We start from the raw sequence: 25,276 nt of genomic DNA on the forward strand, positions 1-25,276 counted from the left end.
CTTAACTCTACTTTTAGGTTCTTCGGGGCAGGTAAGGGTAGAGCTCATCCCGAACTAAGGCACAGGCGCGTGAATTTTCACACATTCAAGGAAGTAGTTGCCAGTTACGTTCCCGGAGCAGTTCCCGTTAGAACAGCGAGAACTATTTCAAACAAAAATATGTCTGTAAAATCGGTACCTTTAGACTATTTGGTGCTATTTTGTTATTCAAGAAGTTTGTAGATTAAGTACTTCGCGCCAGATACTGTATGCTACATATCCCGCGTAGCCAAGGTGCGGCCTGATGTAGTGCTAGAGTATCACCTCACTTTCACAATTTCATCTGAAAACCTTTCCGCGCCACGCTTGAAGAATCCTAACTTCATCTGGGGTGAGCCACAAACATTTCTTACATATTCCCCACGATTTTGCTATGGAGTGATATGATATATCTTAATATTAATTCAGACCAGCTATTTGACATCATCGGACGCGTTTATTTTTACACCATCCGCAACAAATACCTGAGGATAGTTGAATATCGCACGCTAGAAATGTAATGCGGTGCATTTACTCACATTAAGTTCTAGTTCCTACTCTCTCCATGTATGAACGTTGTTTAAATCCGATGATAGGATATCAAAATCAGAGTGCTCGTTAGTTTCGTGATATATGACAGCGTAGCGACGTCAGCAAATATAAGTATTTTACAGCAGATTTGGGGTCAGCGGTAATTTATGCATACAATGAACAAAAAGGGGCCGTTTACGCTACCTTGTGGGGCACTTGCTGTAAGCTCCATCAGAGTGAATTCTGTTACGAACGGCTTTTTGCCTACGGCCACTCAAAAAGTGACGTTGTAATGATCTTTGTGAGAAAATCCCTTCCATCTTCCACCCCTTCCAAAAACCTTCTATCGATAAGCATTTTTCCGATTGGAAACATAATGCTGGATCATTTTCTCTATTCAACAATTTAATACAATTTCAATACAATAAATACTCGTCTACATACGCCTATGAATGTATCTGTCCATTAAGATATGGGATTCAAAGTTTAGCAAAGTAAGATCTTCCGCAGTATCCGCAAAATTTATCGGTAATTCATGGTCTTCCAATTTTCTATCCTTCAAAATCTTCCTTTCACCTGTCAGGACCTAATGGAGTCTCGGATTTCAGCCACTTATTGGTTCCCGTTGTTCCCATCCCCGAGGCCAAAAAAGTGATTCTGACTCAAAACAGGGTTAAGTAATTTTTCATTATTATTTTTTCTTTTTTTTTTTGATCTTCTCAGGTGATATCTTTTTGGAGTTCACCCATACTACGGTTGTTTATTGACACCGGATGACATCGAGCTACATCGACCACGAATAAAAAAGGTGTGGTGATGCGCAGAGCGTAGAAATCAGCGAAACATGAATGAGTACCACGGACGAACGAGAAAAATTACGCACACGATTTAAATTTAGGCAATACCCCATGCGAAGCATTCCGCCCGGCGGAAATTCCTTTCCATTGAACGGGAAAGGTGATAAAAAATCATGAAGTATTTTTATTTGGTGAAACTATTGGTTTACATGTAATAAAAACTTTGCAAGCATAAAAAATACAATAATAACAGATACGCAGGAGTTTATTTACGCAGCTTAGCTCTACATCACACGAATATGAAAGTTTACTATCATTAAAAATGTCATATTTGATCTGATATGTAATATGATTAAAAAGTAAAAGAAAAATCTAACTTAAGGAACTAATAGGTTTTTTTAAAACATCAATACCAAAATAAATTGGTTGTCAAAGGATTAAATTCTGCAATATTATCCACACACGAAATCGAATGAGAGACCTTGTTTGACTCAGATGTATAGAAATAACTTTCACCTCTAAATTTCTGGCGTTCTTTTTGTCTTTCAGAATTCTTTGCCGTTCAGGAAATCAAGGCTTCATTTTTCCAGCCTTTTCTCCAAAGCACCAATTGGATGTCCGATAGAATAGCAATAATAGCTTGTACGACCCGATGAAACATATTAACTGCATATATGAGTCTAATCACATGAACTTAGCTTTGAGAACAAATCTCATTGTTCCCACACAGTGGAGGTCAATTTTCCCGATCTAAAATTTAAATAAGGGTTTCACAATGATTCTCTCCAGTCTTTCAATCAGCAGCCAATCAATCGGCTGATCAAACAACGTATGAGCATAACAGGTGGCAGCCGTTAAAACAAGGAACCTGAAAATACTATTTGGGGTCGTAAATAATTCCTCCAGTGACGGTTGTCGCTATGTTCATGTTAAATCAATGGGACATGACGCATTTCAGACCGAATTTGCTTAAGGAGTTTACATCGTTACCATGGAGCTCAATACAAATACGTGATTTAAAGTTTTCGTAAATATATTTTAACTACTGTTTTCTCGCTGAAAACAATTAGCTTTTTAAAGAAAAATTAGTACTCTCAATGGGTCCATATATGGATATTACAAATTTACTGCTATTAATTATCGCATTGGCCAGCAATTTGAGCGAATTTTCGGCCAGATTCATTCTGATATTGGCTAGTAAAATTATATCTTTAAAATCGCAGCAATAAATTTTAGCAATAATTATTGAATTTTTAAATTGAAATGAGAATTTTAGACGCCAAATATTCCCCTGTATCAAGTTGTATCCACATTTAACTTATCGAGAAAACATTTTCGCGATCTAATTAAAAAGTATGCTATGAAACGTAGAAAAAAGTCCTTAATCAGGCCCATAGAATTAATGATTTCAAACAGCAATAATAAAGAAATATTGCGGAACAAACGAAATGCCTATGAATTAAAGCCGTAAAATTAAAGTAGTATATACATACTTGCGTGTTCAAGGAAATGGTAAGGTTTAAAATTGCCAATATTATTATTAGATTTACAAAGTAATTCCATTAAATATAATCTAATTAACGTCACAACCTAATTTTGCCTTAAATGCCCGATGATTTTTTTAAATTTGGTAAACATAAATAAATATAGTCCGCTGTATATACAACGTCAAGAAAAAAATTAGTCCTCTCCCTCATTCAAGCTTCAAATGTCATTAATTCATAATGCACAAACTACAGTTTAAGTGTAATGAGGTAATTTTTTTAAACTTAGTGAAATGATGAAATCAAAAATTTACCACCTAAGGAGTTTCTGCTGAAATAAAAATTAAAGGTCCTTTTTAAACCTGTTCAAAATTTGAAAAAGCTCATTAATAATCCTATACAGCTGCCAATTGTAAAACTGCGAATTAATATTCATACCTTCTAGGGCAACGCAGAGCCAAACTATTTTAATTCAATACTATGTCTTCATATCGCTATAGTGAACCCGCATTTTTCTTTACGGTAAATTTTTACGGGGCTTCATATTCCAATTTATCAGCAACGGACTCAAAGAATTGATAAATGATGATACGCGGGCCCAATTAACTCGATGAAAATGTAATATAAGTTTTCATTGCCAGCAATTGGGAGGCAAAATCACATGTCATCATTAAGTTCATATTCATAATTTAATGAACAATTTTAACTGAGAGCAAATGAAATAGGGTCAAATACACCCGAAATTGCATCTTATTCAACGAATTCGGTGGAGGGAAGGGAGAAATATCAGTATAATAGTAGCACTCTACCTTAAATTTCATGAGAAAAAATTACCCTGTACTGGTAATTGAACAATAGACCTTTGGCATTCCGGGACACTGCGTAGATCACTGCGCTATCCAGATTCCTCATTTCCAAGGACAATAATATTGAAGCTCAAAGTACTAGATGTTAGGCTCAGATCCTCATTCCGCACATTTTTCTGAAAGTCAAAAAGGTCCACTAGTTCATACGTCTATATTACGCAAATGACTAGCAGGGAATTTTTTCTGTTTCGAGGGCATGAATTAGAGAGTACAAGAACGTTGGAGAGTGATCATATTTTTCAGTCTCCAACGCATGAATTAATGGACGTTTGTATGAGGCATGCCTTCTGTAACACAGAAGGAGGATAGATTTGTTGAAGTTGTTTCGGGTTTCCCACCGGATGAGGTTCTCCATCTCTGCCGACGTTCCGATGGCCGTGTCGTCCATCGTCATCAGGGCTTGATAGAAAATGGCTCATCGGCCGAAAAAGAGGATAGATTTCGAAGAAATTCAAAGAGTACCAAAAGGGAAAGAATAGTAGAAAGTTGGTTTAGGGGCAATGTGGGGAATACGGGCCGTCGCCGTCAAGGCAGCTTTGGGCACAGTGCGGATAACGGACCTTCTTGCCTAACGAGGCTGGTAAAATGTGCGGAGTAAGGATGAGTTGGATATCAAGCCATAAGCCTAAGTGAGAATGAAGGTAATGGTTTATACGAGGGCGGTTTTTATTTCAACCTCCGATCGCTCGGCAAAAACACCATACAAGCGACAAGCGGATACTGCAAGGATAAGGTAACTACGCTTCATCCGTACAACACGCTCAAGTCGTTTCTGACCGTAAGTTGTTAGATTAAGGTTGGTAGCAATCTCATTTACTGCACTGCCTCAATTGATTCTCCCGCCAAGAGAGCACTGTGGAGAGACAGTCAGAAAACTCGCCGAATGGCTTCAGCATTGACATGTCTTCACCTTTATGCCAATAAAAGAGAATTTTTGCGTTAATGCAGCTGCTCAGTGTGAAACATTACGACCATTCCCATTCAAAACAAAAGAAGAGACTTCTGGAAGTGTTCTGATCCATGACAACGCTCGTCATTTCAGCGCTGATGCGGCCCAACTGCTCCTTGAGCAATTTCAATGGGACATTTCCGATCACCCTCCGTGCAATGTCGACATAGTGCCGTATTACCTCCATCCTAAAATTTAAATGAAGATTTGGCTAGTAGGGAAACATTTCCAAACGGGCAATGAGCTTCAGGACAAAGACAAAATTCATTGGAAGTCATTGGCGGCAACATCCTATGAAGAAGGTACATATAGTAAAGCTTGTCCACAGGCACGACCGATTCCTCGATCATGAATGAGATCATATCGAAATAACACCACAAATGTGCTCAGTATTTAGCTATGAAATAATTTACAATCAATCACTTCGTCTTCCGTTCATGAGCCATCGGAGGTTGAAAAAACGGCCCTCGCATCATCAGTTAACTCCGCTCATGATAAATTGAGATATACCCTACCTAACCTATGTGACCACCGAAACCTAAGCAGGTTTCTTACCTCATCAACAATACGTCGCCATCTTCCTCTTTCTTCCACCCGTGCCGTATCTGTTCTCAATTTTGCTGTGCCCTTCCGCACTTGGCCCTGCCACCTTAGCAAAAGTCGTCCAAGCGGTCGCTTTCCTCAAGGTAGACTTTCTGACACCATTATTAGCATTGAGTCCCTTTCTCCACTATTTACATGGCCAGCCCATCTCAGCCTCCCACTTTTCATTTGGGCGTTTATAACATATGAGTCTTTATACAGTTCACTAAGGTAAGTGTTTGTCCTTATCCTCCATATACCATTTTTCATTAATGGGACCGTGGATGGTTTCTTAATATTTTGTATTCAAAGACTATAATTTTCTTCTCTTGATTCTTTGTTAATGTGAAATTTTCAGACCGTAGAGTTCTTCCGTTTATATGATAGTCTTCTATAGTTTTGATTTCGTTTTTTATCCTCATCATAAAGGTGTTAAACTGCAAACCAAAACCTTGACAACAAAGAAAATTTATCTAAGATTTGAGGGGAAGTTCTCATACTTACATCTTAGGGGTGTTCCGGCTGAAATACCTCATGTCGGCATACGTCGGACCAGCAAGCAGAAGGGGTAACTGGCCTGATTAGCGCATTCTGCCGAGAGGCACATCGTCCGGCACGGAAGCTCGGCCGCGGAGCTTAACCAGATGATTAGCGTGAGCCTGGGCGTCCCGAAGGGAGGAGGCACGTACTCTCTCTCTCTCTTTGTGACCCCGAAATGCGATCATTATTAATGGAGGGACGACCGCGACGCTAACGATCACTTCGGAGACATCCGAGACCCACGCGGAGAGAGAGACGTCGCCGGGGGACGAGCCTCGCACGCGCCCCCAACCACTGCCGCTCTGCTTGGCGAAAGATTTTTGTCCTCCACCTTGTTGCGCATACTTTTCCGAAGGATTCCGCTCAGGAAACCTCTGAGGATCACAAAGCCATATCGAAACATTTTTATAAAAAAAGGCCAAAAATAGTTAAAAATATAAGTGATGAAATATTGTTAGAAGTTATACTGAAATGAGCCAAAGTTATAGAAATACTGTGCTCTTCTTCAGGGGCTGGCGAAAGAACTTTGTTCACCATCTTGTTGTATATAACCTTCCGAAGTTTTCTGCTGAGGAATCTCCGAGGATCACAAAGCCATGTCAGAAAATGTTTGCCAAAAAGGCCAAAAATAATTAAAATTATAAATAATTAAATATTGCCATAAGTTATACTGAAATGAGCCAAAGTTATAGAGATACTGTGCTCTTCTTCGGGGGCTGGCGAAAGATTTTTGTTTACCATCTTGTTGCATATACTCATCCGAAGGATTGTGTTTGGAAATCTCCGAGGATCACAAAGCCATATCGATGAATTTCACTAAAGCTCAAAAAACAGTTAAAATTGTAGTTATTAATATAGCTACAAATAACGTGTGGAGTCGTTGAAAAATTAATCAGCAATGTGAATTGCAACTATTGCAACTATCACTTTAATAGGCTAAACTAACAATAAGTTTGAGGTAAAATATATTGTTTGATATTTAAGAGAAGCCGGTTATACTGCGCCATTAGACCTGAAATATCCCATTTACTATTGGAAATACCATTTATTGTAAAGTTTCCATAATTTTACAGAGGTTTAAATGCACTATCTTCAAGAAGCAAAAAGTAAGTTAAATAGTAATTTAACAAGATACTCGGAAGGTAGAAGAAAACAAAACAGCGGAGGGGTTAAAAAATTAATTGAAAGAAAACGACACTTATTAACAGGTTCAGTGCAAAACATTGCTTCAGGTTGTGCATTGGAATAAATTATTTGAAGTATCATCACATAAATAATGAAAAAGCGGAAAATAGATAGGAATTATTGAAAGGGATAAGGTCATTATCTTGATTTTATTCCAAAATAAAATGAAAACTCAATACAAGATTGTTAAAGGAAGTAAAAAAAAATACGACTGCAAAAAGTCGGTTAAATAGAAGTTTAGATAAAAACTTGAAGGAGAAAAAAACCGGAGCACAGGAATAAAATTGAAAGAAAACTTCTAAGTAAATAAATCGGATTAAAATAAGACACAGTGTCTGTAAAAAAAAAAGCAACCGATTCAGTATTAAATAACCGGTTAAAACGATCTTAGCCCATCCTCGACCCTTCGCGTGTGCTAAAGGATTTGAAATGTTTCCGGGTTATTCGACTTTCATGCGGATATTACAGCGCAGAAGAGATTTAGACGTGGGAACAGGAGGAGAGCCCAGGGATAACCTTGTCCGCGATATATAAATTTAATGAACCGTGAGGTAATCAATAAACGTCACTACAAAACAAGATGTTAAGCAGGAAATGCATGAAAAAGGTCTCCAGTTAGGTAACTGTAATATAACACGCTGCTGGAAACGGATGATAAGCTGTAATGATCAATTTTGTTGGATAGAAAATGTGAACGCTGGCTAGCATAAAAACATTACGTCTGACGAGACTCATATCTCGTTAAAAAGAATGACTTTCAAGATACAGAACTATTCCTAATGCACTACGTTTCTTTCGCAGTCTCACGAGAAATTAAGGGCAGAAATTTCCTAGCACAAGATGCTGGTACTTATCCGTTTTTTCAAGAGTTTTGAAGAAAAAAATAGGTTACTATGGGTTAAAGAAATGGGTAAAATTATTGTGATATAAAAATTGTACCCCTAGAGAGGTAATTGAAAAAGTTGTTCGAAGAGGAATTTAGTTGAAATGGAATTCGTAGCTAAATTCTACGGCGGTTACTATAAAGAGATCCACCTGAGGTTTTCAGTTTAATAAAAGGCACAATCACTGAATAAATTACTTAGTTGTGACTTTACGGTGCAGAATAAGTCAGTGTATTAATAGGGCTCAAAAGAGATAGGTAACGCATTTGATAAATTATTTAAAATTTCTATATAAATATAAAGAATACCCATAAGGGACTATAAATAGTAATTATTGAAAGGGTAAAACAGATAGCTCGGTTTCATTCAAAATTCGAATTAAAAATAAATAATTAGACTGTGAATAAAAAATATAGATATCCATGATAAATGTCATATATCCGTAACCTATTTTAATCTATGATAAGAGTTCAGTAAACCATTGCACATTACATCAACGTTTTCAAGACCACTGTCTATTATTTACCAATTTTCATTATAAATTCCTTTAAACCTCATCCAAGCATATTAAGGGATTACAAAATTGCAGATTGTGAAAAAAGTTATTTGATACGTAACTCTTCTATTATAAAGATTCGTATAACTTCCTGACAATTTTTTTAACCAGCTCAAATGCTAGGTTTACTTAAAAGTAAATCCAAATATATTTATAAAGTGGGTTCGATGTCCCAGTATTCTAAATCGTTGGGCTGCTGACCGACGGGAGAACCTCACGCGGAAACTTTCGCGGAGGAAGGTGGCAGCGGCGGGGGCGGGAATTCCCCCTAACCCTGGGAGTGTACAATTTCACTCGCCTGTGGCTTGACCCGGGATGTAATCTACCGTTGCGACGGTATCCACCCACGGGCTAAAAGTACTGGCAGGTAAAGATTTATTAACTAGCACCATTATTTTTCAAAAAATTTGAAGGCAGAAAAAATAAGTCTAAACTCATGCAAACATTCATCAAAGAGAAAGTAATTAGTATAGTGGCTAAATAATACTGAGTCAAGTGTCTAAAATATAATGCATAAATATGGCTATTTCGTAACGACAATTGCGTGAGATGATTAATCGATTTCACAAGATTAGAAAATACGTTTTCTACGCAAAAGCTTTTGGTTTTCCTTGATAAAATATACTACACTATATTATTGCTACAAATGTTTAACACAACATTGAGTAGCATTTACAGTATAAAACTTTAGGCGATACTTAAAGCAATTGCTTGTTGGTGGTTTCACCATAAGGAATACAAGCCACTATATAGAGCAAAAAGTTTATCCAGTTGGAAAAGCTGAACACATTTCGGCAAAGCATTTTATTGTGAAGGAAGATACAAAGGACTTGGGTTGAAATAACCTTTCCTAGAGGTTTTTCCTAATAATATTACAATGAGTAAATATCCAGAGCCTAACCTGCTTTAGGAAAGATTATGTTCATGTTGACTTCTCGGTAGCAAGCAATTGAAATTTTTGGGCCTTGAGTGAATGAAGCATTTTTTAAAAGAATGTGCACTTGGTTTGAGCAGAACATAAGGATCATTTTTCCGCAGATTTTAAGAACGTAGCTTAAAGGATTTAAAAAAATATTTTTCTGGCTTATTTCTAATGTGAAGGTAGAATAACCTAAGTACTTCGTTGCCTACAAAAACCTTTCCCAATTTTAGCTCAAGAATATTAGCCAATAGGGTTAAAATTGATCTACCCTGGCTATAGTGCGACACATTAATGTCAAAGCATTTTCTGCACGATTGGATGAGTTTTTTAAAGCATCACAATTTACTACCAAGGGAGCAGAGGGAAGAAAAATTCCAACAACTTCAAGCTATTCCGCCCTATGACTGACATGGCATGGCACTCCCTTACACATTCGACTCTTTCCCGAAAAGAGTCGTTCCCCCTTACCCTCCTTCCAAAAACTGGCCTTCGCAAATGAATTCCATTCGCGTTACCTTTCCCTTCGTCTCATTTGCTCCAATTAACGCAGCGGTTACTGCCCAAAGGGTGGCCGGGCGCGCTGAACAGGCTGAGATTATTCGTTGAGGCACCGAGAGAGTCCACGCTAGAGGTCTCTCTGCATACATTCCAAGGATTTCCACCACGGAACTCCCGCATTTACATTGTTGTCGGGAATTGGTTCTCGAACTCCTTAAAGGGACAAAGCCCCGCGCCAACGATTCTGGTTCTTCATGATTTGTCCAAGTATTTAACACATCTCTCAGTAACATAGACTATTCATTACCTTCGCCATGAACTTTTATAAGATACGTCAGTTAGGCAACATACCGATGGCTAAGTTCTATCAACACGTATCTCAAAAATAGCAACTTTTCAGGAGAGCAAAAAAAAACTATTAATTTTTTTTTAAATTCTGCACTAATATTAAAAACCAAAAGTTCATAAAACTGAAAAAGAAGCATTCATTTGCAAACAAAGAGTTGTTTTTCTTTATTTTATTTTTTTAATGTTATTACACCTTGTTTAAGACACCTGTCTCAAACTGACCGGATTTGAGATACGTGTTGTTAGAACTTAGCCGTCGATATGCATTAAATATGCAAGAAAAACATTCAATTTTTCATTAAAGAAAGTATGAGGCCAATAAAAAACCAAACACAGTTGTTTTTAAAATATTTTCTTGAGGCCCCAAAACTCCAATTGATTGCAACTGAGGAGTCAAGTCAACATGAGCATAAAATCTTGCCTAAAACAGATGAGGCTCTGGATATTTTCTAAATGGTATATAATTAGCGATTACCTTTAATGATTTGTTGCTAAATTTATCCTTTGTATTTACTTTAAAATAATAATAATGATTTATTTACTCCCAACATATAGATTTGAGCCGATAATAATAAATGAGAGGGAGCTTTAGGTGGTCTCCAAAAGACAGGAAATTGAGCCACCATCAAATAACGAAAGTATTCACCAAAATAATGCAGTAAATATTATTAGAAAAGAAACATTTTTGTTGAAATATACTCTGCATTTCCAACTTTAGATAATTTTTTTTTATATACTAGTTTTTATTTCTGAAAAATCCTTAAGGTGAACCCATCAACAGGTAATTGCTTCAGGGGTCATCAAGAGTTTTTTATACTGCAATTAATACTCAAAGTTGTATAAAAAATTCATTGCAATAAAATTTCTCAAAAATTAATAAATCGCAAAATGTTAATGATCCAGCCAAGACTTGTTGAGTACAACTAAAAAGTTTACTGTCTCGCAATCAAATTTGAAAGCGCCATTGAGGGATTTTACTGACAATGAGACAGATGCTTTTTACTTTTGAATCTAACTGATAACATGGGAGATTTCTTAATTATCACTTATTGAGGACTTTGTCTACGAAATTTGTAAAGTAAAAATCACCATAATTCAGTCTACCTGCACCGGTAGATACTGAACGGTTAAATTTTTCCTCCACAAAAAAATGTTCAGAACATGTATACGCAGTTTCAAGTGAGAAATCCTGTAAACAGGATTCGTAAGGCTTTAGGATATTGAGCATTCCCATCTATACCTTTTTCATCCTGTAGATTCGATAAAACAGAAGTGTTGAGCACTGACCGGAAAAATCAAACCAAGGTTAAAAGTACCGTACAACGTACCATAGCATACGGGTTAAGCCGCAGATATGACGCAGTTCTGATTGATGCTTCTAATGATACTTCGGTATCATTTTGAGGGAAAAAGGAAGATATTCTCTCCCAAAAATGAGTTATTAATACTCTAAGATAGTAGCCAAAGTGGTGAGAACTATATTATTTAAATTTCTGTGTCTCCAATTACCAAGATCATTATCATAATATCATCCTTCACTTCATAAAAATCTTTCGTGAACTCGGAAGGCTAGATCTAATCGATTTCTTAGTCCGACAAATAAATTACAATCACTTCCAACATGTTAATCAGTTAACAAAGTCCACAAAAAAGGGGTAAATAGCTCTTTACCTCCAAGGAAACATTTTTTCTAGAGTTCTTCAATGCCGTATAAATAAAAAAAAATGTCCATTGCATGGAATTGAGACGATCTGAATTGGTAACGAAAATCCACGATAAATTTACTTTCTGCGAGAATAACTAGGGTAGTGACAGAAAGATCAAGATTGTATATAAGTGTAAACTGACCTCTGAATTTACCAAGCGATCAAAGTTCCGTAACTCATTCAGTTAACTTCGAGAATGCCGGCTATGCATTTATAGCATCTTAGAAAGTAACTGCAATTAGATTGGTTCAGTTGCCAAAATAATATCGGAATTATTCCGGAGTTATCTCGTGTTATCCTTATCTTTCACCAGACATTCAGCCGCGCGATCTTTTCATACTTTTTCTAATAATAAGAAGACACTCAAGAATTTTCACGTTCGCTTTCGGTCCATTCTTAAAGTATAACCCCTCCCATCTCTTTCCCTCCCTTCCGCTGTCCCACATTCCTCTCCTCCACCTCTTCCCATGATGCCTTCTCGGGAAAATATTTAAGAACGCAAACCATTCCAAAACGCTGCCGCACATTCAGCAGAGGCGTGGAGTGAGAAATACCTCTTCTTAATCCTTCTGTCACGCTTTCATACAGTTAATGCTTTTGACTCAGAGTTAACGTGATAAGCAACTGAAATAAATCACATTCACAAATAATTCACACAATAGAATTAACTCGTGGCTATTACGGCTAAAACTTAGCAGGGAAGTAATTTATGGGACGTATATTTGGAGCAAGCTTCTTTATGGAAGTGAGGTGTGGACGATGATAGGAACGTAGAAATCAAGGTTCATTATTATGAATAATAACTAATGTTCTATCAACAAAATAAAACTATGACGTTGGTCGATACTAAAAAAACAAAATACCAATTTAAAACCGTCTTTTAACGTTAATCTAAGCTTTCGAAATGTGGTGTCGACGAAGACTGATCAAAGGTGGATCTAAGTTTGGACCAAGTGGAATGCTAAGTTACCGAGAGATGAAAATTTTGACTCAGAATAGAGAAGTTTAGAGGCGTTCAGCTGCAACTTTACTTAGATCTGCAATCATGGTGAATCTAATATCTTCCCCCAAACGCCCATCTTGGTGGCTCTGGAATAGAATGCGTAATGCGTAACAAGACTCCCTCACAATGAATTGCCCAAATAATCCTTCCACCTTCCTCAAAATCTTTCCCTTCAACTCATCCCTTGACGTCTTCCCAGGAAAAAAATATGCAAATGCATGAGGTATGTTCAGAAAATAACGGGAAATTTAGTTTTTTGAAAAAATATTGATTTTTTCGTCTACATCAATGCTGTCGCCTTCAAAATAGTCTCTATCACATATTATACACTGGATCCAGCGCTTCTTCCAACCCTCGAAATTCTTCTAAAACTCGAACTTTGGGATAACCTTCAGCTCAGTCAGTGATTTCTTTTAATGCCATCTATGCTTTTAAAACCACGGCCCTTAAATTTTCTCTTTATTTAAGGAAAAATGGAGCCATTTATAACGAATATGGAGTCTGAAGCATTGTTACAGAATTGTTTTTACCCAAAAAACACGAGCAGTGAAGTGTACAAAATCGCCGAGCTCATTAAAACAAGTCAAACCTTAGCGGCAGTCACAGAAAACGTAAGCAATGAATATAGCTGAATTTTACGATTCTTTCAGGGTACGTATAACATAGTGAAAAAAATGACAATCGGACTCCACGAACCCGTGAAATTTAAAATTTTAGTTCGCGTTACTTTCTGAAGGCAGGGGGCAACAGAGCATTCCACAAGACTCCCTCACAATGATCGAAGGCTTAAGTAGTGGGGAGAAAGCTCCACGCAATCCTTCTGTGACATTGTTGCTATTAATAATACGGGGTTGCGAGGCAACAAACAGATGAGCACAGGGGTGGGAAGGGTCCATTGTCATTCCACGACTTGTTTATCCTCACCGTCCGTCCTTCATGAAAGTCGCAAGCAACTCTTCTCGTCCACTGGGGCACTCCAGCGAGCGCTGAGTCCGTTTGCCTTGATCTCTGCTCTCCGACTCCAGACTGATCGCTTATTCAAGGAACAAGTTCCCAAGTGGTCAGCTGCCACCTTCTTTTTATCTCCGACGGTGGTGCGGAGAAATGCAATACTAAGAGACAAAAGAAAATTTTATTTTATTTTCTTCTAAAGGTCAAATACTTTAAGAACTTCTCCCGAGGTTACCGACAGTGAATAACGTAGCCAAATTCTACCATATAAATAATCACACAGAAGGTCACCTTTCAGCTGGGAAATTTTAATTCTTCAAGATAGTTATAGTTATAAACATTGCAACCTCAGCAACTTATTATATTTTAATGGCTTGTTAATCTACGTCTACGCTTCAACTTTGAAAAATGATCTTCAACTGAATGCTGTTTTAGGAATGAACATTCTATGATATAATAACAAAATCTAATTTCCTTTAAAATAGCTCTAATAAATATGAAATATATATTTAAATTGGTTCTTATCATTTGTAAATTATGGTGTCTCGTTGAAAATTGAAGATATTCATCAGCTTTCTTTAAATTTACTGCATTATAATCCCAAATTGACCACCAAAATTAAATACAATACAAGACATCACCTAAACGTCGGAGACACAACCTAGTACTTACAACGCCGTACCTTAATCAGTGTTTTAAATTAATAGAATTCCATCCCCAAGGTTGGTTTGAATAGACTATAATAGAGCTTACCCCATACTAAGCCACATGCGAGTAAATCTAGCACATTGTTAGGCACGGGGGCCAATTTCTTCCCTAGCACTAGTGACGGGCCGATTCGATCGTATCAGTGATGTCGATCACCGTTCACCATTCACTTGAGTGAGTCAATTGCGGTTGGTCGATCTTAGATGACTCCGTTTTTCGGACACAACAATGCCAATTACGACGGTTTTTCTATCACAACCGATGCTATGCAGAGAACCAAATTACGCGGGGCCAGCTAAATTATTTTTTTATTAAAATAAATAGCCACTATCTTCATCGTACATTTGACGGCTTTAATAATGTTAACTTGTACGCTAATTAGTCGGAAAAGCCGACATTCAACACAATCGTGAATGATCGACAAATAACCTGACATCGGTCGTGAACGGCCAAAACGATTTTGTCATGCTTCGGAGTGATCCAGTTTATTGAACAAACGGACAGAATATTTGGATCGCGTATGTCGGTCGCTCACGACTTACCCAACCTCCCCTCACATCGACTACTGCTATCTAGTCCAACTGGTATTTGCAGAAGAGCGCAATCCTAGCTTCGATGCCTATCAAATATTTGCGTTAGATTTATTTTACACATAAATAAGGGTGACCATATTTCCCCTATCTTGCATGGTCGAAGGCAAAAACAAAGAGAAAGCACTTGCTTGGTACGTACCTCTACTGTCCTTTCAAAAATGAACAAAGTTGTTACCTGAAATAATTTTTTCTGCCAGAAACATTTTGATCAGAAACCTTATTTTAAGAAGATCCTTATTTTCTCATCACTCCCCAACACAGAACGACCACTTATGAAAGATCTTTCTCTGTTGCCGGAGCACGACTGTAGAATAGTGCTGCAAAGGATATTAAGGATTCTTTCTCTTCGTCTGTTGTTATAGCACAGATTTACCGCTGAATACATACCCTCGAAATTGTATAACTTCTGTTATTACATCTTCCCTTTTATATTCTCATGTTATTTTCACTAAATTGTATCCATCCATCACTATATTTTCCCCATTCCGTTCAATTGTTTTTTATTTGTCTATTACATAGAGGTTACTGGAGGGGGCGCGCCCTATCCTTTCCAATAGCGGGAAGTGAAGCCAGGGGGGCGAGGCCAAATTGCGCATTTAGCCATGATGCGCTGCCCTGCTATAACACAGAGTCTTACGGGGCAACGACAAATTTTTGCTTTTAACTCATTAAATAATACCTTAAGGCATTTTTCGCGAAAGGTACGATGAAAATAAATAGTAATACATGCCCAAAGAATAAATTTATGCTGGATCAGAGCCGTTGTGACCTGCAGGAAGACAATAATCAACGGACAATGAGGTGTTTAGTCAAGCATAATTGACTCAATATTACTAGCTAAACAATGGCTGGCAATTCGAAAATTGCATTAATTTCAACTTAATGAATCTTAATCCGGAAATTAAAGATCGATTGAATATGTTGCTATGCACCGTCGTTACTTCTACGAACATAGTAATCACCATTGAACTCGTCATGAACTGCTCCTGTACGATAGAAATATTGACCAAACCCGAAGTTAAAATAAGTTTTACGACATTACGCAGAAATAACTCACGACTTTGTTTCATATAATTCCATTTTCACTGTCAAAGCCCCCGAAAAAGAACGGTGCTACCTCTCGTAATGCAAGTTAATGCACTACGAGTGCGTACGTCCGCAGTTGACCATGCTCAAGTAAGATTGACGGACGAAAGATTGCGAAATCACTACGTTTTCGATACAAATTATTTTATTTTTACTACCCAAGCCCCTGGAAAATATCCATACTACATCAAGTAATGCCCCTTTGCACGCGAGTGAACTCGTCTGAGTGCGTGCCTCTAAATTTAACTTGACGAAAAGGTCGAACTATTATGATTTTCAAAGAAAAACAAAATCAAGCATAAAAATTCATTTAATGGGCAAATTACAAAAAGATTAATTCACGACACAAAAAATTTTCACATTGTTCAAGTACAAGATTCAACTTTGGCAGATCAGCAGCAAATGTAAACATACACAATGCATGGGTGAGGCCAAAAATGCAAAACCGAAATGCAAACAGCTAAGGCGATTGCAATTCATAATTTTTCCAGTGAGCAACTGCCACTCTTCATGATTCATCACAGGAAAGTAAATGGTGAAAGGTTTTCGGAAATGGCTTAATAAAAGGACCAGCAAACTTCCAAGGATATCCTGAAAAAAGTAGAAAGGCTGCGAAAGTGAATATGTATAGGTGGAAAGAAATTTCCTGTACAATAACCATTATTTTTATAAATACACCAATTCCAAAAAATATTACTATAGATAATGTATTTAAATTAAGGTAATAGCAATAATTACCACTTCCTGCCCCGTAAAGTTTAACATATGCTGAGAATAACAATCAAATAACGTAATTAACAGTGTTCTGTGATGCATTAAGGTAATTACAAAGGGCAGAAGCTGGACTTATGAGAAAATTGACATTGTTAACTGCCCGCATATTCTTTGTAACAATGAAGTGTATTCTACCTAATTGCCTCATAACTGCTATGTCTTCTTCAATATTTTAACTGAAAAATTACAGAACACCACATAACTCCGCATAATACCTTACAAGCCATCTAAAAGATGTGTGTGACACGTGTTTCAGTCGCATTATTTCCCATCGTTACTATTATACTCGCAACAAAATAGTTAACATGGCACTTAAAATATTATACTCGCAACAAAATAGTTAACATGACACTTAAAATACAAATAAAATACTTAATTACTACCGTTGACTAATAACATTATCAACTATTCACATTAAAAGGTACCCCAAACACGAGCACGTTGTAGGTAACAAATTCAATATGTATCAGGTGTAGCGAACATCTGACGCTATATTGCCTTTTTTTTATTATTTTATTCTATATTTTACTCACCGGTGGAAAGTAAGGCCTGTTTTCTTCCTTTCCGTGCTATTATTGCACCCGTAAGCCGAGCAGCAAACCATCTGCGAATGCAAAGTTTAAATAGCATATATCTGCCTAACGGAATGTTTCCGGATGTAGATAATAATATCCATGAAAATAAACACACTAATAAATATTTACGTACCTTTATATGACCTCTGTAGCCACTGGTTTCAGAAAAAAACAATATTTACTTAACATGTAAGCTTACGGCAAATCGACGAAGCGGGGAAGAGCATGATGGCTAAATGCGCAAAAGTACCGTTATGCCTGGTTATGCCTGGCTTCACCTCAGAGCGCTTATGCCCCCTCCAGATACCTCTATGGTCTATTATGAGACCTTTTGAATTGTATCACTCCATTATCCTGTTATTGGATTCATTCTAGAACAATAAATCATGTGATTATTAGTATTACTACCTAGAGCTATCTCGCCCTTCGGCAATTTTGATTGATGGTATCCGAAGACTTCACACGATAGTTGAAAAATGCGTCTTCTCTCCGACGACTTCCATTCTTGCAAAGAGACGAAAGTGTAAGTGTAAGAAGTCCAGCCATCCGTCTATCCATCCAATTTTGGATGATTCTGCTTTTTGTGCGGCAAAATTATCCCCGCCCATCCAATCCGCTCCGTCAATTCTATTTTTACGGCCTAACTCCGTTCGATGTGACAGGTTTACCCAAGAGGAGTACAGTATGAAGCCGTAGCACGGACCAGCTCTCTTGATCTCAAGGCCCTTCACTTAGAAATCGGCATAAACAGGAAATTCCTGACGTCCATCCTACACTCACAACGTCTGCAAAACTTTCTCTCCCTCTGACGTATTACTCATTCATGTTATGAAAATAGAGCGAAGCGTGATTTCATTATAATTTTGCAGCGACACATATTTTAAAAATTGTAATAAATCACTTTCTATACATTTAAAAGAATTTTTTGAATTGCTATCAATCACCCAAACCTCTAACTGACATTTCGAAAATATTCATTTTTCAGGGCTTGAGAATTTATTAAAAACTTAAGGATAGCGGAAAGGTTCTACTCCTTCATTAAACTGGAACTATTAATTGCCACATTAACAAAACAATCTTATTTACATGAAATTTTCTCAATATTTACATGACAATATTGATATAATAATTCTGGCATAATATAACATAAATAAGATATAATTGTTTGTTGATGTAACAATTTTTAAAAATCATACATAAAATTATCTTTACTACATATTCAAGATTTGCAGAGGATTAGTACGTAGGAGTATTTAATCGTATCTCATGATTTGACCGATAAAATTGTCCCGTCTTCGATCCAAGGTTTTCAAAAAGACTTATTTCCTACTCTTCCAATAACTTCCGCATTACACGAAAGATACATCCATTTAATCTTCATTACTCCTTTGCAAAAAATCTTTAACGAAACCATATTTCAAAGCTCCCAAACTTTATTTCTCCGATGCCGTCACAACCGTAAAGAAGAATGCTCCAAAGCAAATGCTGCTTAGGTCCTAATTAATTGCTGCCTAACTTTAACGCTTAAATTTTCAGCTGTAAGAAGTCTCCTCTTTTAAATTGTATAAAAGATAAAGTTCACTTTATCAAACATGCATCGGCACTTGTAATAACCACATGAATTATCGATAAAGTAACTATGGAGAACAAGACCACCACTGTAGGAAAAACACTAATTTCCGCGACACTACAACTGGCTAACATCCAGGGGAGAGTAAAGCATTCTTAAAATAACAAGCGAATCTCCGTAACTTATCTACACTTGGAAACTCTCATTATAACTTAACAACAAACAGCTTTCGGCATGATTTTAACTATTAGTGATTCGGTAGCCACAAAATTTAAGCGCTACAGAGTTTTGAAACTCGACTTTAAATTAAAAATTAATATATGTATGGCCCTAAGAAATTGCGATGACAAAATAGAAAGTAAATATACGGACACCAAGACGGTGTTTACTGTATGGCAATTGGTGTAACTACTCCTAAAATTTCTTCCGGTCATTTCACTCTTTATAAAAAGGTTTTCGAAGGGAGAAGTGGCGGTCTGGTGGCTAGAGAGCTTGGCTACTTGGCTACTAGGGTCGCACGTGGTTCTCACGAAAATACTCGACGTGCAAGGCAAACCCGGGTATGCTATTAAGATAACATTACGTAGTGAATACAAAAAAATAAAGAATGGGATTAAGTAGCAGATAACAGAGAGACGCAGAGATAATAGATTTAAAGTTCTTAAATCAAATGCAAAAACTATTTTCATAAGTTATTCTTACCAATATCCGTTTTTATCGGCAACAGAACTTCGCAAATATTACTTTCTGATTCGAATCGTTGGGTGTATTTTTAAATCTTTAGTCATGCCTCGCTAATTCCAACATGTGCCCATATAGCATGATCATTTTGTGCAATCACTCCGTGAAAATCCTCAACAGGTGAGATGACGCAGCGAATCAATTGTTCCGCAAGCCTGACTTGATTCCTCAAATAAAATGGCTGCATTACATCAAGCAGATTCCTCGATAGGATTCATTCATGAAAATCACCCGTGGAAATACTGAATGGAAGATTGGTTCTTACCGAACGCCATAAAAATTAAATATGATAAAAAACAATAACGGATATCGAATAACGAAACAAGATATGAGGTCCAAAATAGGAATTTCAATACGCTTATGAAAACAATTTCCCACCGGGCTGTTGCTTCACACCAAATATTTGAAAGTAAACATAAACGTAACGATACAGCATCAGGATCTGGCAGACTTTGAGCATATGTTGAGCGTTTCTTTTAGAATGCAGGTACTTGTATTTCCATGGATTTTTGAAAAAAGTTAAAACGAGTATTCCCAAATGGAGGGACGGTCCGATACCTTTTACGAGCTACTATCATCGCATCATCTAAAAAGGTAGCATTACCTACTTGAATAAGGCATAGTTCTTGTATATCCTGGCGGAAGGTATGCAAAAATGAACAATACTAATTGTCATGCAATAACCCAACACGAACAAAAATAATATAAATAAGAAGGAAAATTCTTCCTAAATGACAGTTAATGCTATCTTTTTGGCTAAGAAAATATAAAATAAGAATCAACAAGTCAGGTAGTTTTTACCATTGTAATTTACTCTAAGGCTGGAAATTTGTTGACAATGTCCCCGGGTAAATTCCAGCTTTTGGGTAGTAAGGTGCTAATCCAGAAACTAAACATCTAATCCAGAAGTTTGAAAAATACAATTTGCAAATCCATAATAGTGTTTTCTACAAAGCTACCAAGTAAAACCAAGAATTGTGCTAATTTTTTCTAAATAAATACCCACTTTTTATTTCACATGATTGATCAGATTTTTAAAACTAATTCAATAAAAATCTTTAATTTTATTTTTAGGATTAAATAAATTGTCAACCTTGCCCGGTCAAGATCGAATCATCTGATTTTCCTATAGTTTCGTCATGCTACGCTCGATTGTATCCGTATCTTCGTCAACGAAGGCAATTTCGGAACTATAATTGTTCCCTTCTCTTTTTTCAGACAACCCGAAAATGGTGGGGGTCACACTGACCCTCTTGCTGGTCGCCGTCATCTCGACAGCGGCCATAGCAACGGCCGGCGTCGACGAGGTGCCAGCGCAACACGGAGGCGCCACTTCCACAGCGAGCCCAATCAACTCAGTCCCTGCGGCGGTCAACCTGACGCGGGTTGAACGCCATTCGCCCCACGCCATACGGGAGAGGTCAGCCCCGCCCCCGGAGGGACAGCCGGGGATCGAACAGGAGGCCCCAGGGGGCGAAGGAGGTGCCGTTGGAGCCTGGGGACAGGACGAAGAGGAGGAAGAAGCTGATCCTCTCGAAGTGGAAGACCCCGAGGCGCCGAAGCGGAGGACCGTCCGGAATTGCTACCGGACTCCGTACCTCTTCACCAGACGTAGCGCCTTGGACAAGAACTTCATGAGGTTCGGCAGGGGCGGTGGTTGGGACCTGAGCCCTGAGGAGGACCCTGAAGAAGATAGCGGACCCTCGAGCCTGATGAGGTTCCAGAGAGACAGGAACTTCATACGGTTGGGTCGCAGTACGGGCAGCAACAACTTCATAAGGCTGGGAAGGTCTCCTCCGATAACAAAGTATGACATGGAAGGAACTCCGGAAATGGAGGAGGGAGGGGAAGACGAGGAGGAGGGGGTGGATCAGGGGTATGAGAACGGGGATGGAGGGGAAGAAGATGGAGGGAGGAGGGAGTCGAGGGGAAGCCTGAACAACTTCATGCGATTCGGCAGGAATTCTGCCAGCAAGAACTTCATAAGATTGGGCAGATCCCAGGGCGACCAGAACTCGGCTGGGGCCTCTCTCAGCACAGACCGGGCGTCCACTGGACCAGATAGAAGACCAAACAATGACTTCTCCAGAACAGAGAGGGATCAACTGGACAGGAACTTCTTAAGGTTCGGGCGTGGTTCCGCCACCAACTTCATGAGATTCGGTCGCAGCCCGAACAACAACTTCATGAGATTTGGTCGCGGGGCGGGGAACAACTTCATGAGATTCGGTCGCGGGCCGAACAACAACTTCATGAGATTCGGTCGCGGGGCTGGGAACAACTTCATGAGGTTCGGTCGCGGGGCGGGTAATAATTTCATGAGATTCGGTCGCAGCCCGAACAACAACTTCATGAGATTCGGTCGCGGGCCGAGCAATAACTTCATGAGATTCGGACGCGGCGCGGACAACAACTTCATGCGGTTCGGTCGGAGTCCTGCGTCGGACCTTAACAAGAACTTCCTCAGGTTCGGCAGGGGAGGATCGGACGGAGAAGATAGCGACGACAGCTTGATGTCCAGGGCGTACCGCGCGGCATTGGATAAGAACTTCATGCGGTTCGGCCGGTCGAACAACAAGAACTTCATCAGACTCGGGCGAGGGCCAGCAAACAACTTCATGAGGTTCGGTCGGGGACTAGAAGTTGAGGAAGAAGACGACAATGGCATGAGTGAAAAGAAGGACATTCTTGATATGGACGAGGAGAAAATTAAGGATGCCCCGGAATCGGGGAGCTTGTCGGAACTCTTTTCCGACAAGCCGACGGGAAAGGCCGCAGAAGATGCACCTGAGGTCTCAACGAGGTCGAAGCGATCCGTACACGAAGGAGCCGAGGAAGCTACTGGATCTCTTTTCCCAGTTTCCACAGCGGAGGAGACTTTGAAGAATCCTTACGGATCACCATCGTTGGTCGGGACATCGCCTTTATCAGCATACCTGTTCTCCCCCGAGCTGCTATTGCTTCCTTCTTCAGATTCAGAAGAGACTGGAGATGGAAGGTACAGGAGGAGTAGGAACAGCAACTTTATCCGATTCGGTTAAGTTTTGAGGATGGTTTTTCGCACACCCCCGTTAACGAGGAGAAGCCAATAAACAGTAGCCTGATTGGAAGCCGTCACATGAGTATAGATATTTCTAGTGTCGAGACGTGGATTATTTTCCGAGAAAAAAAGGTGTCTTCCTCATGAACAGGAAATGGCTTTGAAGACAGAAGGTTTTTCCCCTGAATAACTGAATTCTGATTGATATCAAAGGAAAGAGCGGTTGATTCAAAATTGTTTCCTTGTAAACTAATATGAAGCAGTGTGTAATAAAACCAATTAGAAAAATGTTCAGAAAATCAACATTGTAATAACCTATCCCAAAAAATTTAACTCCAGTGCAATATTTTGAGCAGCTGTTTGTATACGCAGTCGTCTGTTAATATATTTATGAAATTGGCAGCACTTACTATTTTATCATCTGTACTTAATTTCAATTTGGAAAAAGTTATTGAAAATGAAAATATCATGGAAATTGTTGTTCTCATGTTTAAGATAATTTTCTTATAAACAACGAATAAAAACCAATTCAACTCACTTGAGGATTTACTCAACTTTTACTTTCACGTCAAACGTCACCATCGCATAAAATAAAGATGAATGGTGCTTACTGAATTGGTGCAAAAACCTGCCAACTCAAAAGGACTAAAGGCATTACATGGATTTGTGGGTTGCATTCACATTTCCTCAAGTAATTAAGCAGTTTCATAAAGCGGCTAATAAAACAACCAAAATATTAGCTATTGATAAGAATGGATATTTTTCCAGCTTACAAATCTCTCTGTAGAGGAAGTTCTTCGTCGAAGATGTATACCGATTTTAAGTTATAATAATCAATATACTACAAGCATTAATTATTTCGGTTACTTGAGCGAGACCAAAAAAATCATGATTGATTATAACTACAAGGTAAACAGTAAATTGGGAATTTCACTTGCATTCATAGAGTATAAATAGCATTGCACACAGATTGAACGTATCAAAAGTGTTACAATCATTATTCAATTTTTTAAATTTCTTCGCTAACATGTTATTTAATTAAAATTGAACTCGACTATGTCAGAATCTTTCAAACATATATTAGTTGATAATAGATCTGGAGGAAAACAAGGAGGTCAAATAAATTCTTACGATAGAAGGAACATAAACCGAGAAATTCCACCTTGGAAAATAACCGCAATAATACCAAACGCAATAGCATGGCGGATGACTGATATAAATCCCGACTTCTCCAATATTAAAAAAAATAGTGCCTTACATGGGTACACTGAAACTGGAGCTACGGGTCAGGAAAGCAATTCCTAACAGAGATTTGATTAGATAGAGCTTCTTCAAATCTAGTCTCATCAATATTTGACCAACAATAGGTAAAGGTTGATGGTATAGAAAGTTTTAACACGACGAAATCCGTTGCCCAATATTGCATGCATGTGAAATTTATAATTTATTTAATTTCAAAAGAAGAAATTTCGGCTGGTGACGCAGCAAACTTTTGATTTCATGGAATAAAAACTTAAAAGCCATTACTTTAAAAAAGTATTTACTTTTCAGGGCATGCCTGGAATACAAGTATTCCTAAAGGGATATAACAATTGGTTGAATAGCATCACAAGTGTTTTGAATTTTTTGGAGCAATATTTTCAATTATAATTAGAGTAGGAGCTTTTAGGTATAATAAAAAAAATGCACTGATATTTCTTCGAAGCATGAAGCAATGCTGAAGGCTGTTCCTTTCAGGTAAGTGGCATTATAAACATAAATATTATGGATAAACAAGCTCTTCCCTCAATTCTCGCCAAATAAAAGTTGATTTATCTCTAGATAAATGAAATTTTAAGCATTTCATATAGTCTTAATCACATCATTATGGCGCTATATAAGCAATTTTAATGGAAGCATACGAATAAATTGAATTAAAAATTCATTCGCATACTCAGCTGTGTAAATATTAGTTATTTAACTTATTGGCTTTCTTTGAAATAAATAGTAATATTGGTCCATGTTGAAAGCCCTATTGACTCAGGAGTGAGGGTGGGTAATTAATTTGCGGTAAGTCTTCTTGGTTTTTACTCGACTTTTCCCTCAGGACTGTCGATTATGTTAACTTCACAATAATTTTCACCGAAAGTATGAATTCTGCAATGAACACAAAAATTAAATACATTCAGTTAAATTATGAAACAAAAACGCGGAAAAAATGGCCACCTATGCAAATTTGATTATGGAAATAAAGAAATAAACTTTTTAAGGTTCACTATTATTTCATTATGGGCACGATCCAGGTTTCCTAACTTGGTTACATCGTCAGGTGACTTTATTACCATTATGGAGAGGTTTCACCAAGTAAATCCTGAAGTTATCAGTTAAAT

At 37.9% G+C, this 25,276-nt stretch overlaps 1 protein-coding gene across 1 annotated transcript in view; it reads left to right on the plus strand.

Annotated features, from left to right (window-relative positions):
• LOC124162554 (FMRF-amide neuropeptides-like) overlaps positions 1-23,444 on the plus strand; it is a 49,270-nt gene extending 25,826 nt beyond the window's left edge. Inside the window, exon 2 of the mRNA XM_046539129.1 lies at positions 21,086-23,444. Coding sequence (XP_046395085.1) covers positions 21,097-22,908 — 1,812 coding nt within the window. The 5' untranslated portion in view covers positions 21,086-21,096 and the 3' untranslated portion in view covers positions 22,909-23,444. The remainder of the gene's footprint in view (positions 1-21,085) is intronic.
• Positions 23,445-25,276: the final 1,832 nt, after the last annotated feature.

This window comes from Ischnura elegans, chromosome 7, assembly GCF_921293095.1.
Source record: "Ischnura elegans chromosome 7, ioIscEleg1.1, whole genome shotgun sequence".
Lineage (NCBI taxonomy): Eukaryota > Metazoa > Arthropoda > Insecta > Odonata > Coenagrionidae > Ischnura > Ischnura elegans.